The sequence below is a fragment of the Eschscholzia californica genome, unplaced genomic scaffold (assembly GCF_041429995.1).
Source record: "Eschscholzia californica isolate CP2 unplaced genomic scaffold, dmEscCali1.0.p SCAF_3, whole genome shotgun sequence".
NCBI classification, from domain to species: Eukaryota; Viridiplantae; Streptophyta; class Magnoliopsida; order Ranunculales; family Papaveraceae; genus Eschscholzia; species Eschscholzia californica.
In genome coordinates this window covers 63,282,155-63,297,991 of record NW_028238420.1, presented here as the reverse complement: position 1 = coordinate 63,297,991, position 15,837 = coordinate 63,282,155, and the positions used below count along the sequence as shown (strand labels likewise).

Below are 15,837 nucleotides of genomic sequence, written 5' to 3'. Positions count from 1 at the left end.
TCATACTTCCTTTCCTTGTCAAATTTTTTCAATCCCCATTATTTTCAAGCTTGTTTGATGCTTAGGTTCGTGCTAGGCTGGACCTCGGACAACCTCTAGTGTCTGAGCCCATCTGGACGTGTTACCCATCATTGGTTTGGGCGTGCACGAGCCTCATCGAACTTGGGTGAACGTGTCGGATACCAGGCAAGCCAAATTTGGCCCGACAAAGAGTAGTTGTTTCTATTATACAATTATAATGATGAGGCACAACTCCTTAGGGTATAAAAGATTAGATGATCAATAGAGAAGTCGGTGGTATCAATACAGTACCAAAAAAGACTAGATGATCATATTTATCTTCTTTTATTCTATTATCATATAGATACAACAAAGTGAACAAACCCATCTCTGTGAAAATAATATAGACTGCTTAAAACTAGGGAAAACTAAACACCAAATAGAGAGGATAACGAGCCGTAAATTCCTTAAACAAGATCTAGACTAATTCTTCTCGTACTGAAGAAATTTTAGCAGATATAGTCAATCTGATGCAGTTGCTAATCTCATATCAGTGTATTTTAGGACAATGCCTGAAAGTGGGCAGTGGTGGGGAGGGAAGCGGTGACCCACGAGGCTTGAGATTCAGAGGCGAAGGATGATGTCTCATCGGTGATCTACTAGGGGTGGTTGATGTACTTCTTCGTTCTAATTTGGAAATGTTTTTTACATTTTTCGGCACTTGGATTTCCTCTAGTTTTGATAAAACTTCAGCCATTTGAGGTCGAGCCCTGGGTTCACTGTTTAGGCACTGTAAGGCAAGGGTTGCAGCCATGAAAGCTCCTTTCTGTGGGTATTGACCTTCCATTTTAGTGTCCATAATCCTGAATAACTTACGGTTATCGTCCATATATGGCTTTGCCCATTCTACTAAATTATGTTCCAAACCTGCCTTTTTCACTATGGCACTTCGCCCCGATAAAAGTTCCAATAATACAACACCGAAGCTGTAAACATCACTCCTTGCCGATAGTCGTCCTGCTCAATTTAGATTCATTCGTATATGTTGTGATTCCGTGACAGTGGGATAAATAACCAACTAAACTATACTAAATACGAAGTAATGAGAATCAACAAACCTGTAGCAACATATTCAGGAGCAGCATAACCTTTAGTACCCATGACCTCCGTCGAAACATGAGTCCTGTCACCAGTTGGGCCTGCCTTCGCCAAGCCAAAGTCAGAAAGTTTAGCATTGAAATCCTGCACGAAGAAACTATACAGTTATACGTTGAGAATACTTTTGAAGTTCCATTTTCTAATTGTTCATGTTGGCGTCTTGGCGACATACCGCGTCTAGAAGGATGTTAGAAGCTTTAAAGTCACGGTATATAACTTGCGATTCAGCTTCGTGCAAGAAACATAGCCCTGTAGCAGCACCTGTGGCAACTTTCATCCTTATCGCCCAAGAAAGTGGCTGAGGTCCTCCTGCAAAGTGCAAACCAATATACCAATTACAACATATGTGAATTTGATTCATAAAGAGAAGACCCACGACACGGATATTACATGTTGTTTGCAGACAAAAAAGTTTCTTTTTGCTGAACAGCCAGCCTCGTTTTTTGATTCTCTATATTTATTGGGAATAAACGGTACAAGTGAAAGAATTTCATTGTCGGAGGAGCTTCCGAGTAAAACCAATAAACAACTCCGTCACGGCCTCACAGGTGCTGCTCTTGGCATTCTTCTTGACATAATTGTTGCAGTGTAGAGCATGAATCTTAGAAACCTTATACTTACTTCTATATAAGTGGTTCTCCAAGCTTCCTTTAGGCATGAACTCATAGACTAAAAGACGGTTGTCACCATCCATGCAATAACCGATGAGTTTAACTAGATTGGGGTGATGAAGTTTGCCTAGATAGTTCACTTCTGTCTGCGAACAGCTAAGTAAATGTAAGTTTTGAGAAGCTCAAATATCAAACAAGAGCGAAAAATGTCAAAGCAAATGTAGAAAGAAGAAACCTACCAACCACTCCTTGTGGCCTTGGAAACCTTCTGGTTTAAGCTTCTTGACAGCAACAACCATGCCTAACCCAGGCTTTGAAGGAGATAAGGTTTGTTGGTCAAGCCATCCTTTGAAAACTAAACCGAATCCTCCTTCTCCTATAAGACTATCGGGACGAAAGTTTCTTGTAGCACTCTTGAGCTCACTAAACGAGAACGCCTTCAAGTATGGGCATGACAAAATCTCACCTTCAGATCTCGGAGTTGGAAGAGTAGTAGGAACTAAAGATACGGTTCGTTTATTGTAGTTTTTCGTGGTTCCTGAAATAGAGCGAACGTTAGTATGTCTATTGGTATACAAAGAAGACATTTTCTCTAAGAAGAAAACACAATGTATTTGAACTCTGAGGATTCCCAAAGCTATCATTTTTGTTCATCGGATGCCGAAAAGAACGGCAAACTCGCACTCATCGAATTGTGCAATATAGGGTCTTACTCTATCCAGTCCAATACAACTCTTTTTCAGTTTGGATTTGCCTTTCTTGGCAGACATTTAAGGATTTACTTACCTACCCTTGATCCTGAATATTACTTAGGAATTTACCAAGTCCAAACCAACATTTATATTATTCTTTATTTGCATCAAGAAAGCTAAGTTTAGCTAGTAATTTGCAAAAAACAATAACCCACTTTTTTTCCTCAAAAATGAGTTAAGATGAATACAATCACCAAAAAAATTCCCAACCCAGATATGAAACCAAATCATCAACAAACTACAAGTAAAAAATGCCCAAAATCTCCAACAGAAAAAACCCATGAAGAAATTGAGGTTTTAAAGACAAACTAAGCTAGTAAAAGGAAATCCATGAACAGAATCAGAAGAAAAATTAAGAGAGAACCCATGAGTTGTTATCTTTTATAAACTAAATATTCAACTCAGAAGAAGAAGAAGTGACCTGAAGTAGTCTGAGGGATTTGAGCACTATTAACTTTCACAGAAGAACTTAAGCAACAACCCATGATCGATCTCAGTTCCAACTGATTAGAGTTTTTTCTCTTTTAATGAAACAACCATGAAAGAAACTCCAAAGTTACAGAGAACTAGGAGAAAAAACTATCAATTGTTTCCTCTGCAAATTAAGGGAAAACTAACAAAAATAAAAACTAGAAGAATTGGAAGAAATATAAGAGGGCAAGGAAGACAATGACTTTTGAAGTATGAAAAGGGTGGAGAGTGGGGACTGGGGAGCAATAACCCAAAGGGGAAGCCCCTTTTTTTTGAGAAACAGAAAAAAAAAATTCAATTATGAATTTTATCAAATTATCTGACACAACAAAACTTCTTATTCCTCGTCTCCTTCCACCTCCTACTACTACCACCACCACCGCTAGTTCACCACCATTAGCATGAGCATAACAAAGTAATGCTTCTCAAAATGATTTTACCAAGTAAAGAAAACAATTACTATTTTTTTTTGTTTTTTTGTTAACAAAGTATTTTTTTGTTCGGGAAAGAAAACAAAGACAAATAAGATTACAAATTATACTACTATACTATTGTTCATTATGCCCATATCATCAATGCGCAATATTACTTTTATGTCCACATAGTGTAAAAACGAGGAAATTATCATCGTTTCTGTATGCACAAGAATGCACAAAAGACTCTTTCTTTCTTAAGTATGAAAAGGGGATCATACGGGTTGAATAATAAAAAAACAACTTACACAATAACAAATTTTAAAAGAATTATTGCAAGTCAAAAGAGAAAGGAATATATCATTTTTAAATAATTTTGTTAAGGAAAAGAAGATCTAACAACTTCCACGAATGACTTCGTTAAAGCGTTTATAATATTAAATAATTTAGAACGACTCTTAAAGTCCAAGCAACTAATTGAGGAAATTTACGTTAATCACCACCATTTATCATTTCAGAGTTTGGGCTAAAAGTTCATACGTTCAGAAACTACAAATGGCTTCACACAAAAAAATTGTTGAAGAAAAAAAACATATTTTATAAACGTGTGTATATATATTTCAATAAAAACAAAATGTGCGTAAATATGAGATATTTTTTATTCTCCAAAATTTTATTGCATAAGAGGTATACAATTAAGTTATATTTATGAAAATAACTTTCGTTATAAACACCGGAAATGAGCATCTAGAGAAAATGTTAAATGTGAATTCCAATTGAATGATGGAGGTATAGAATGAAGTTGGAATAGCACTTTTTTTTCCTTTCACATAAGCCTAAAATTGGTTGGTTGTTTGTGCCAAGGGGACTCCAACACAAAAATGAGTAGCACAAGTTTCTCCTGATGATGAGTGCAAATCGGAAGTCAATGTTAATGCCCCTACCAATTTTCCGTTTTCAAAAGTTTGTTTGTACCATCTTAAATTCTTTTGATATTTTACGTGAAGTTAAAAGGGTTGGGATCCCTCCTTATATAAAAAGAATTCCTAGTTGAAGAAAGAATTCCTTATTGGGTGGGGGGGGGGGGGGGAGGAATACCTCCTTAATTATCATTATAAAAGAGAATGAAACGAAAGAAATCATTCATACTTTAGCCACTAAATAAAGCAGATGTTGTCAGACTTTAGGATTTTTGTTGCCGGACTTTAGACCTCTTTAATTATTGGTTTAACCTAGACAGTTATTGTGTCTATCACATTTTAATGACGTATCAATACCTTGTAACGACTAACGTAGATCGTAGTCCATTTCTCGAAAAAAAAACCAAAAACACTATAAAGGTGGGGTGTTCACTCCCCTTGGGGTTCAATCTAATATAGGGTTTAGGCCGACATTTATTTACGTGTTAGGTCATCTCTTTTCCTTCTCTTTTTAAATGATACCTCTCTACATCTTCCACCCAAAATTTTGGTTAGAAGTATTTCTCCATAGAAAATTTAAAAGGCGCCTCCTCAAGGCAAATTTCACAAAGGAAGTGTGAGGGAAAAGACTCCAATAAAACTTTGGGACACCTTTAAAAAGGGTGGTCAATACGTGGACAACCGTTTTTCTTATATGGACAACTATCTTATGTGGACAACCAAAATAATTAATTTTTTTATATGGACACCAGTTTCTAAGGGGACAACTCTCTATTATTTTCACTCAAGTCCTCTTAGAATTAGATGTATTATTTTAAAACCTCTCTCTTTTCTCCATAAACCCTAAGTAAGTTAGGTGTTCTTCTACTACTTCATCTTCATCATCAACCCAAAATTCTAGAGAGAGAATTTTTATGGAGAAGATTATGACATCAAACAAAGGGAAGGGAATTGTTGAAGGATATTCCTAACCAGAAAGATCAGATCTAAAAACCCTAAAACCCGTTAAACTTTTAAAACCTAGAAATCAAAAAATTTCAAAATCCTAAATTTTTTTTACAAACAAGTAAAGTTGCTCGTGCTTCGTGGAAAATCGACAAAACACGAGAGATCTTAATTTCTGAGTTTTTATAAAAAAAAAAAAAAATCTGTCTTGCCAATTTCGTAGATTTCCTACGAAAATTTGACAAGACAGAAGGAAACTTGCCACGAAAATCTAGCATATTTTCGTAGATTTCCCACGAAATTCTGGGAATTTCTTCTTCACTTCGATTTTTTGCCTTGAAATCGTTTTGTATTCTTTCAAACTACCCAAACGAAAACACAAAATAAAATTAAAAAAAGTTAGAGTTTTACCTCATCAATGTAAGGTTTGATTAAAACCCATCTAGGGTTTGATAAAAAACAAAGGGAAGTAGTAGAAACTATAGTTCACTAAAAAAACAAAGAAAAGTGATAGAAATTATAGTTTACAAAAAAATAAGGGAAGTGGAGATTGATGAGTTTTATCTTCTTCATTCATCTAGGGTTTGATAAAAAACAAAAGGAAGTGGTAGAAACTATAGTTTACTTTTAGTAGCAGTACAAGAATAAGAAGAAGGAAGAAGAAGAAGATGATGAAGAAGAAGATGATGAAGAAGAAGACAACTTAGGTTTTCAATTTTGAACTATTATTTTGTTAATGGTCCACGAGTTAGTAACTGTTAGTATTTAAGACTGTATGGAGTTGTCCCCTTATTAAATCAAAGTCAACTAAGTCAAGCATAATTGACTCGCACCGGACCCAAAAATAGTTGTCCATATAAAAAAAGTAGTTGTCCACGTATTGGCCACCTTAAAAAGTTACCCTCATATTAGAAATTCTATAAGCACTTCGAAATTGAGCTATAGGCACATCCGAACGCCTTCAACTTAGAGGGTGTTTGATTTTTGCACTTATTAAGTGATTTTCACTTAATAAGTGTGGGCCGGCAAGTTTAGGCCGTTTGTTTTTTCACTTATAAGTGAATATCACTTGTAAGTGGGGCCAAAGTAAGTGCAAAAAAGTAAGCTCCAACTTGGAGCTTATTTTTTTGCACTTACTTTCTAAGTGCTAAGAAGGACATTTTTATCCTCTCCGAATATAATAATTACCAATATAATTATAACTAAAAAGAAAATCTTAAACAATTGATAAGTAAAAAAAATCTTTTATGACTTTAGCGATGACTCTTTTCCTTCTTCACTCATCATTCACCTAAGTTTTTCTTTTAAATTTTTTAAACATCTCTTCTTTCATCAATCACGGAACCACCCAAACTCCATCATGCAACGTACGTTATTTCTCCTTCATAATTTTTGATTATTTGAGATTAATATTTTCAACACGAAATATTCATAAACCGTAATTTTCTTGTATCCAAACTCATGAGCATAATGAATTGGTATGAAATGCTAATGTGTAAATACTTTAAGGTCAAAATAGACAATTTCTCATTTTTATGACATTTAGAATTAATATAAAAATGAAAATCAAGCACTTAGAAGTGATGAAAAACAAACGTCGTTGCACTTACAAGTGATATCACTTACTAAGTGATTATCACTAGTAAGTGGTAGCACTTATAAGTGCTAAAAAAATCAAACACCCTCTTAGAAATCAAAGGTTCACAAGTCATTAACTTGGATGGAGCACAGGATGAGTCTAAAGGTCAGAATAGAAGAGTTTGACTCAATAAAACCCCCCTTACTATAATAGACTCATATACACTGAATCATCTTTAGTTGAAGTGAACGCGTCTAAGTAACCAATCAAATTGCAATATGTAACGTCACATCCAATCAAAATTTGCCACGTCGGAAATTGACACAGACTTCGCGATCCCACTCGGTCTGACATAAACTCCCACCGAATTTGCTCTTTCTCAAAAGTTCGTTATTAACTCTCTCTCTCTCTACGAACTCTTGCCGGATCTGAGGATTTCCGGTGATTATTGTCTGAAAAAATGGAGAGTCACGCCGGAGGAATGAGTAGGATTCTGGTTTTAGGTTTCTGCATTGCTGGTATTTGGTCAGCTTATATAACTCAAGGAGTTCTTCAAGAAACTTTGTGAGTTTACCCTTTTGATCTTCCAGTTTCTCTCACTTTAGAGATTACCCATCTTTTGATTTTATGAATTAGAATGAAAATAAGATCTGATTTTTGATAAAGTTCAGTTTTTTTTTGCCTGTTTATTATCATATCTTACAATTTGAGGTAGTATAAATCTAGAAATTTAGAGGGTAGGAAATAAATTCGTTGAAATTAGGTAAAGAACTGAAACAAAATGGGGCTTTTAGTCTTAAACCCTAAAAATATTGACAAAATTCAGAGTTATTGAATTTGGATGGATAATTTGATTTCCTCTTTAGCACCCCTAAAGGGGTTTTTAACTAACCATCGAAGGGTTTATGACATTTCGTTTGTACACATTTCAGATCTACTAAACGATTTGGTCCGGATGGGGAACGGTTTGAACATCTTTCGTTTCTGAATCTAGCACAAAATGTTGTTTGTTTATTATGGTCATTTATAAGTAAGTTCCACTTTTTTTGTCTTTCTCTTAGTTTGGTTTATACTGGTTTTGGGTTCCTCTAAGATTATTTGATCGAGCTACTTCGAGTGTTTCGATTGATTTATGTTGGTTTGTGTAGTGTTGAAGTTATGGCCTGGAAATAGTAGTGGTGGTGCTCCATGGCGGAGTTATTGGACTGCCGGTATCACTAACACAATAGGTCCGGCTATGGGGATTGAAGCTTTGAAGTACATTAGTTACCCTGCCCAGGCATGTTTACTTTGACACTGTCTCTTCATATGTTTCAAATTTAGTTTTCATCTGACTGCGAGAGACTACAAATATGCAATGTTTTAAAATACATTGTTACACCCCAAGGTGGTTTACTCTCACAAGACTAGGCGACGCCTCGAGGCATAAGCATTGTTGTGTAAAAGACGTAAACTATATGCTTTTTTTAAGGAAAATAATATCATTTATGTAAAAGTATAGCTAAGTTTTCATACTTTACTACTGTAATATAAAGTCCCAAGTGTTTAATAAACAAAATACTAATGTTTTTGTATTGCCCGACAACTCAAACATAACTGGTGACTTTAGATGCAAATGTTTTAGTCTCGAGTTCAAATATGTATGCCTCGAGGCAACAGGTGACCGCCTCGCCTCAATGCATACGCCTTGAAAGTCTTGTAAAACATTGCAAATATGTTATTGGTTGATGATTTAATTGTTGTTCTCAAAAGAGTTCCTAGCTAGGTACTTTCAAGGAAAACCCCCTTGACGTATTATAAAGAAATAAAGACAGGGAAAAGACATATATGTCTATAATTGTTACTAATCACGTTAATGGTATTTAATTTTTTTCTTCATAATTCTGCATTTTTGTTGGAAATGCTGATGGACAAAATCTTATAATAAAGTTCTCTTATTACTTTGCAGGTCCTAGCTAAATCCTCGAAAATGATTCCAGGTAAGAATTTTGGATGCGTTATGCTAATGAGAATTGTTGTCGTATATGGATGTGATCGTAGTTGGAGATTATATTTGTCTTGATACATGTCGTTTATTGGTGAAATCCAAATTGGGAACAAAAATTTCCCTGCAACCCCACCGACGTAAAAAAATCAGTACTGAACGAGAGGTTTACAATCCTAGTTAAATCAGCATTAAATGTCTGAAGAGGTTAATAGTCAGAGAAGCAAAGCTCCGCAGTTTGGTGGACAAAGCTCTAGTAATTAGTTAATTACAATCAATTCTACAACTGAATTCCCTTTAGACTTTCTTAGTTTCTTTAAAACAGTGGAAAACACCAGAGTAGAAGTAACATAAGAGAAGAACACTATAATCTAGGAATGGGTTTTGAAAGCTAGGCCTTTGTTGTTGGGATCTAAAGTTGATAACTTAGTCCAGATCTTTGTTTTTTTGTTAAATCAATATATTTTACTGTATGTGGTTTATCTATTGTACTCAATCCATTTTCGTGGAAAATAGTTTATCACTCTGTTAACGACACAAACTTGATTTCCATGCAGTAATGTTGATGGGAACACTGATTTATGGTATTAAATATACTTTGCCCGAGTATGTTTGCAGCCTTCTCGTTGCTGGTGGGGTATCTGCGTTTGCACTTTCCAAGGTAAATTAAGAGTCGTAGTCACGGATTCATGGTTAACCACGAAATTTTCTCTTTTCCTCCCGAATCTTTTTAATCAATTAAGAGAGATTTGAGTAATTTAAAATAGTCCTAGATCAAATGGCCTTTGGGATAGTACTTGATTTTTCTCTTCTCTTCCAGACTAGCTCAAAAACCATAAGCAAGTTAGCTCACCCAAATGCACCACTCGGATATGGGCTATGTTTCCTCAATTTAGCTTTTGATGGTTTTACAAATGCTACACAAGATTCGATCACTTCAAGGTATGGCTCCTTGTTCTAAAGCTACGTGAATTTTTCGGTCGTGTCTGCCTGAGAAGTTTTTTATCCGACGGAATTACTTCCTCCATAAATTTTCTTGCCCGTTTACCGAAACTAGCTAAAAGAAGTCATACTACTGACTGCTGGGTATTTGGTATGGATCAACCCATATTTAATCCAAATTTATGGGTGTCAATGGTCCGTCTATTGTCTGTGTATCTTTACCGTGTTAAGTACTTGATTACTTGGTGTGGACGCTCGCAGCCACTTTAATGAGTATGGTATGATATTTTGTATATAATCTCATGACTACCATAAATGAAACCTTAGGTTACTATTAGATGAAATTGGACGATAAGATTTTTGTACTATCGAAATTGAACTCTCTATGTTTCAGGTTAGATTTGATGAGATGTATACATCAACCAATCAACATAAACCATGTTTAGACTGCTATTAAACCAGATAATGTACCTTTTAACAGGTACCCAAAAACAAGTGCTTGGGATATAATGTTAGGGATGAATCTGTGGGGAACCATATACAACATGATATACATGTTCGGTTTGCCACAAGGAAGCGGGTTCGAGACAGTTGAGTTCTGCAGGAAATATCCTGAAGCAGCATGGGACATTTTCCTATTCTGTTTGTGTGGAGCAGTTGGTCAAAACTTCATCTTCTTGACGATAAGCCGTTTCGGTTCACTAGCCAACACCACCATCACTACTACCCGTAAATTCGTAAGCATCGTAGTTTCTTCATTAGTAAGTGGAAATCCTTTGTCAGGAAAGCAATGGGGAAGTGTTGTTATGGTTTTCTCAGGGCTGTCATACCAAATATACTTGAAATGGAAGAAGATGCAAAAAAAGAAGAAGACAACTTGAGAAAATGCTTCTTCTTATGATTCAAAAACCTAAATTTTAGATCATTTTGTTTATTATAGATTTTGATGTAGAAGAAAATGTAAAAGAATACGATTTTGATATTTTTAGTTCTGTAACAAATTGTCCGAACGTTTATACTTATTAACGTATGGTGTAAGCCGATCACGGGCAATATGTGACAAAGTTTGTGACTTGTTGGAGAACGTTCAATTTATAAAATTATCTTCTGCAGTGTATTTCTATCATAACATTTTGATAATTCAACTGATTGGACCTATTCAATACGATTACCAAGAATAACAATTCAAAATAGGAAAACAACACAAAAAGATGAAGAGTTATTTTCTTTGTGGCCCCTACTTTGTGACAAGCTTCCTTCTTGGCTCCCTATTTTCCATAAATTCAAATATGGCTCCCTTTTTTAATATAAATGTCATAACTACCTTTCCTATAAATATTTTTTTCAAAATAAAATTAAATAGTAAACATGAATTTCACCTCACTTCCACCTCAGCTCTCTCACCACCTCTCATCTCTCTCCACGTCACCTCTCTCTCCACCTCTCATCTCTCTTCACGTCACCTCTCTCTCTCTCCAACTCACTCTCTCTTCTCCGACCAAGGTCGCCGGCCGAAAAAAATTTCGCCCGGCAACCTTCAAACATAAAAAATATATATATCTTTCTATTGAGAAGTGAGGTGGAGAGAGAGAGAGGTGACGTGAAGAGAGATGTTGAGGTGGAGAGAGAGAGGTGACGTGAAGAGAGATGTGAGGTGGAGAGAGGTGGAATTCATGTTTTTTATTTAATTTTATTTTGAAAAACATATTTATAGGAAGGGTAGTTACGACATTTAAATTAAAAAAAATGTGACCATATTTGAATTTATGAAAAATAGGAGGCCAAGAAAGAAGTTGGTCACAAAGTAGAGGCCAAAAGGAAATAACTCATAGATGAAAGTTAGTCCACTGTAAACTTGAAGTTACAACATAACCGACTTACCGTACACAAAGTTTAGGACACTTTCCGGTTACAAAATATCACTACAACTCTCTCTCACCGTCACACTTACGCAACTCTCTTGATCAACACTCTCTCTTCTCTTTCACTTTAGTTTCTTTTGCCAACAAAGTAATAGAGAGAGGAAATATGTTTCTTCTTCTTAAACTCTTCCTTGGAATCTTGCTTTCTTTAAGTTTAATAGGGAATGTGCTCAAGTTGAAACAGACAAAAGGCTTTCATGAAACTTAGTAAATAGACTTATGGAGCACATATGAGTTGGGATTCCAATAATTTCAAATTCCTCCAAGATGTTCTTCTTCCCATTGTAAGAATAAAAAGAGAAATATTTTTTCCTCTCTTTTGTATTATAAGTTTCCCCGTCAATAAAGTGGGTTGTTAAGATTATTTGATCAAGTACCGAATGAATACGTACATATCTACCACTCACCCAACAAAAAGGTAAATTGATAGTCAATCCTGTCCAAGTTTGTTGACTAGTTGTTGTCATATTCTTCTTATCATCATCAAATATCCATAACTTTACGACATCAATACTCATTCTAATTTGAAGAGCTACATGTCCGTCTATTTCTAATAAATCAACCTCCGGACTATCTATAGAAAATTGTTCGTTTGAGAGTACACCCTCGCCATTTTCCCCGGGCTGATCAAGTATGAAATCAGGGATTTGAATAGTTCTAAACTTCTCAATTCCAACATCAAATGCAACTATATATAGAGGACGATGTTCTCTGCTCCAAGATTCTCCACCTTTGTTAAGCTCATTAGTGCTCCAGTATATTGAACCATTCACGTAAACAGAAGGATTTTTCAGTGATTGTGGTGGAACTTCATCTATCCTTCTCCACTCATTAAGTTTACTACTATCATCATCTCCTCCATGAACACCATTTCCAAGGGTCAAAACATCACAAACGACAAGAAGAGGATTACCGTTTTGAGATATCAAGCGGTAGAGACAGACTAATTTGTGTTGATTAGTGTCAGGATCATATCCGAACTGATATTTTGAATCATAGATAAATCTCTCATCTTCCTCGGGTATATGCTTAATTAGTGGTGATTGTTGCCGGGTACTGATATTGTAAATTTGAGCATATCGATGACGATTAAACCCAATGATACAAATCAAACCATTAACAGGGTTTAAAATTGTATAATAACGACGGTTATACAACAATTCGGATGGTTCGGTTGTAGTGTTGATGGATGCTCCAAATCTTCCTCCTCTTCCTTGTTCAATTAAATCAGCTATCATAAATAACTGGGTTGGATAACATCGGGGGTTGTTCGTTTCAGAAGGGATGATAAAGAGACTAGGGTTACGTGATTTTGATCGGGTAAGGTGTAAATCAATGAAGTTTTGATCTTTTCCAATTATAGAAAACCATAGTTTACTGACGGATTTGAAACGAATAAGTGATTTCACTGGTAGTCTACTTAATATCTCATATATTAAAAAATCTTCATCAATACCAAAACCACTTTTACTTTTATTATTACCTCCTCCTATGCTTTTCTTCTTCTTGAATTTGTTCTTGATGATAAATTTGGTCTTGAGACCAAATTTAACAGGAAAGTGAAAAGCTCTCATCTTCTTCATCTTGACCGGAAGGAGCCGTACTAGATAAATAAATAGTAGTAGTAGTAGAAGAATGTAATAAGGAAACCCTCCCTACGGTTTCTTCCCTTAGAGTTAGACAGACCCTAGGGCACGTCCCCTACAGAATCCAATTAGGATTAGAAAATCTTTACACTTGTAGTTTTCAGTCCGGTCAGCAACTGACGTGGATTTATAAAAAGATATTCTCTAGTGTCTTTCTATCATAAGATTTTGATCATTCTAACTTATTTGAACTATTCAATACGATTACCATGAATAACAATTCGTTTGTGCGATTCTTGGTAATCAGAATACTTCACTGTATACTTTTGTTTAAGTAATATGATTAGTAGAGATTAATTTTATTTTTTAATTTGTTTAATTCACAATTCAAAGGCGAATATCGCAAACCTATTCACTAACATTTCCCCTCAGGATGCGATTCCTGGTGCATTCTTGGACAACAAACACTATCCCTTGCTCATCGCATTCTATTACCGTCAGGTGCGGATCCAAGGAGCGCGATCGCTCCCCTTGGCTGCACCCATCTTCTTTTAATATATTGTAGTCAGAAAAAAAAATTGTGTATATATATATATTCATGTAAGCGTATTATTTTATCATGAAAAAAGTGGTAGCACAGTGGTTGTTGTTTTAGTTTAAGCACGAGAGGTCCATCCATTTTCAACCGATTGTTGTTGTTGTTCCTCCTTTTGAAAAAGAAACAAAAAAATTTGTTTGACAAATAACATCTATAGTTAAACGATTGTATTCACATTAGAAATTGTCTTCTCCAAAACTAGTCATATGAAGCGATTTTTCTTTCATGTCGTTTTAATCTATAGTCAGCTCTATCTAACGTAAAATTTGGCTCCGCCTCTAATTTGATATACATCCATAATAATCTATACTATATAATGTGTTTGTGTTGATAATTTGTCTTACGGCAGTTATTGTGTTTGCATTTTTTTTGCTTTTAGTATATACTTCGCACCCCTGAGTCCAAATTTTGGATCCGTCCCCGATTACCGCCCAACAAACATGGCTTAGAGTCATCGATTAAATATGGATTTAAGAGTACTTTTATGAGTTAATTCCTATATGGCCCCCTACTTTTTGACCAACTTCCTTTATGGTCCCATTTTTTTCGTAAATTCAAATATGGCCCCCTATTTTCAGGTAAATGTCATTACTACCCTTCTTAATTCTAAATTTAAAACATTAAAAAAATTTATTTCCACCTCACCCCTCTCTCTCTCCACCTCATCTCTCCCTACACCTCACCCCTCTCTCTCTCTCTCTCTCTCCAATTCACCTCTCTCTCTCTCCAACTCACCTCTCTCTCTCCAACTCACCCCTTTCTTCTCCGGCAAGGTAGCCGGCCGGAAAATTTTCCGGCCGGCCACCTTCAAACCTAAATAAAAAATAAAAAATTTCTCTCTCTAAATTTTTTTTTTTAAATCTCTCCACTCTCTCTCTCTAAAACTCCGGCGAAGGGGGTTTCCCTTCGCCGGAGGATCTGTTCAATCACGAGATCTGTTCGTGAACAGATCCTCCGGCGAAGGGAAACCCCCTTCGCCGGAGTTTTAGAGAGAGTGGAGAGATTTTTTTTTAAAAAAAAATTAGAGAGAGAATTTATTCTTTTTAGGCTTGAAGGTGGCCGGCCGGAAAATTTTCCGGCCGGCCACCTTGCCGGAGAAGAAAGGGGTGAGTTGGAGAGAGAGAGAGGTGAATTGATCCTAGATTATATACTATTTCCAAATCACGCTGAATTGATCCTAGATTATATACTATTTCCAAATCTGAAAGTTAAGTGAGAGAAAATTGTTTTGAATCGAAAAAAAATTTACATAGTAAGATAGAGAAAATTGATTTGGGTTCCAAATCTGTAAAGAAGAGAGAGAAAATTGATTTGGAAATATCCGTGGTGATGACGTTTTGGTTTTGGTTAGGATTTTGGTTTCTGATTGATTCGGATAATAGGAAAGAGAAAATTTGATTTCCAAATCTGTTTAGAGGAGAGAGAAATTATGATTTGTTTCTATCCATTTTTTTCTAATAAATCTCCATATTTTTGGCTAATAATCTCCATATTAAATCTGTAAAGAAGAGAGAGAAAATTGATTTGGAAAAGTTTAGATTTTGTTTCTAAACAGATTATAGAAGAGAGAGAGAAAATTTCGTGAGAATCTATCTGTTTTTTCCTTAATTTATCCTAAAATCAAGGTACATTAAACCGTTTTAAATTTTTGTCCTGGCCCACCGCCCACATATTAAAATCCCGCGAAAAACGACGGGACATGGAAGGAATTATGTAATATATATTAAGGGTTTTTAGTCCCAAGAGCAAAAAGACTAAAAATCCATTTTTTAAGAAGATTGGACCCTAAACCCTTTTTGAACATTATTTTGGGCTATATACCCACGGATTAAGAAGGGTAGTAATGACTTTTACCTGAAAATAGGTGGTCATATTTGAATTTACGAAAAAAATGGGGCCATAAAGGAAGTTGGTCACAAAGTAGGGGGCCATATAGGAATTAACTCTACTTTTATT

The 15,837-nt window shown here is 35.4% G+C and overlaps 3 protein-coding genes across 3 annotated transcripts; 1 reads left to right on the top strand and 2 right to left on the bottom strand.

The window, feature by feature from the left end:
* Positions 1 to 326: 326 nt before the first annotated feature.
* On the bottom strand, positions 327 to 3,559 carry LOC147553138 (putative serine/threonine-protein kinase PBL3). Its single transcript, XM_086670490.1, has 6 exons — positions 2,943 to 3,559; positions 2,009 to 2,307; positions 1,780 to 1,915; positions 1,331 to 1,467; positions 1,119 to 1,242; positions 327 to 1,017 (listed from the first exon to the last, which is right to left on the bottom strand). Exons 1-6 carry the CDS (start codon positions 3,004 to 3,006, stop codon positions 551 to 553), a joined length of 1,227 nt encoding a protein of 408 aa, XP_086526616.1. The 5' UTR covers positions 3,007 to 3,559; the 3' UTR covers positions 327 to 550.
* A 3,652-nt stretch (positions 3,560 to 7,211) lies between these two features.
* On the top strand, positions 7,212 to 10,887 carry LOC147553137 (UDP-galactose/UDP-glucose transporter 3). Its single transcript, XM_086670491.1, has 7 exons — positions 7,212 to 7,413; positions 7,782 to 7,879; positions 7,998 to 8,128; positions 8,798 to 8,828; positions 9,391 to 9,494; positions 9,654 to 9,775; positions 10,257 to 10,887. The coding sequence occupies exons 1-7, from the start codon at positions 7,310 to 7,312 to the stop codon at positions 10,654 to 10,656; spliced, it is 990 nt and encodes a 329-aa protein (XP_086526617.1). The 5' UTR covers positions 7,212 to 7,309; the 3' UTR covers positions 10,657 to 10,887.
* Positions 10,888 to 11,867: 980 nt separating this feature from the next.
* LOC147553136 (putative F-box protein At1g32420) lies at positions 11,868 to 13,280 on the bottom strand. Its single transcript, XM_086668683.1, has one exon. The coding sequence runs from the start codon at positions 13,278 to 13,280 to the stop codon at positions 11,868 to 11,870; it is 1,413 nt and encodes a 470-aa protein (XP_086524809.1).
* Between the last annotated feature and the right edge of the window lie 2,557 nt (positions 13,281 to 15,837).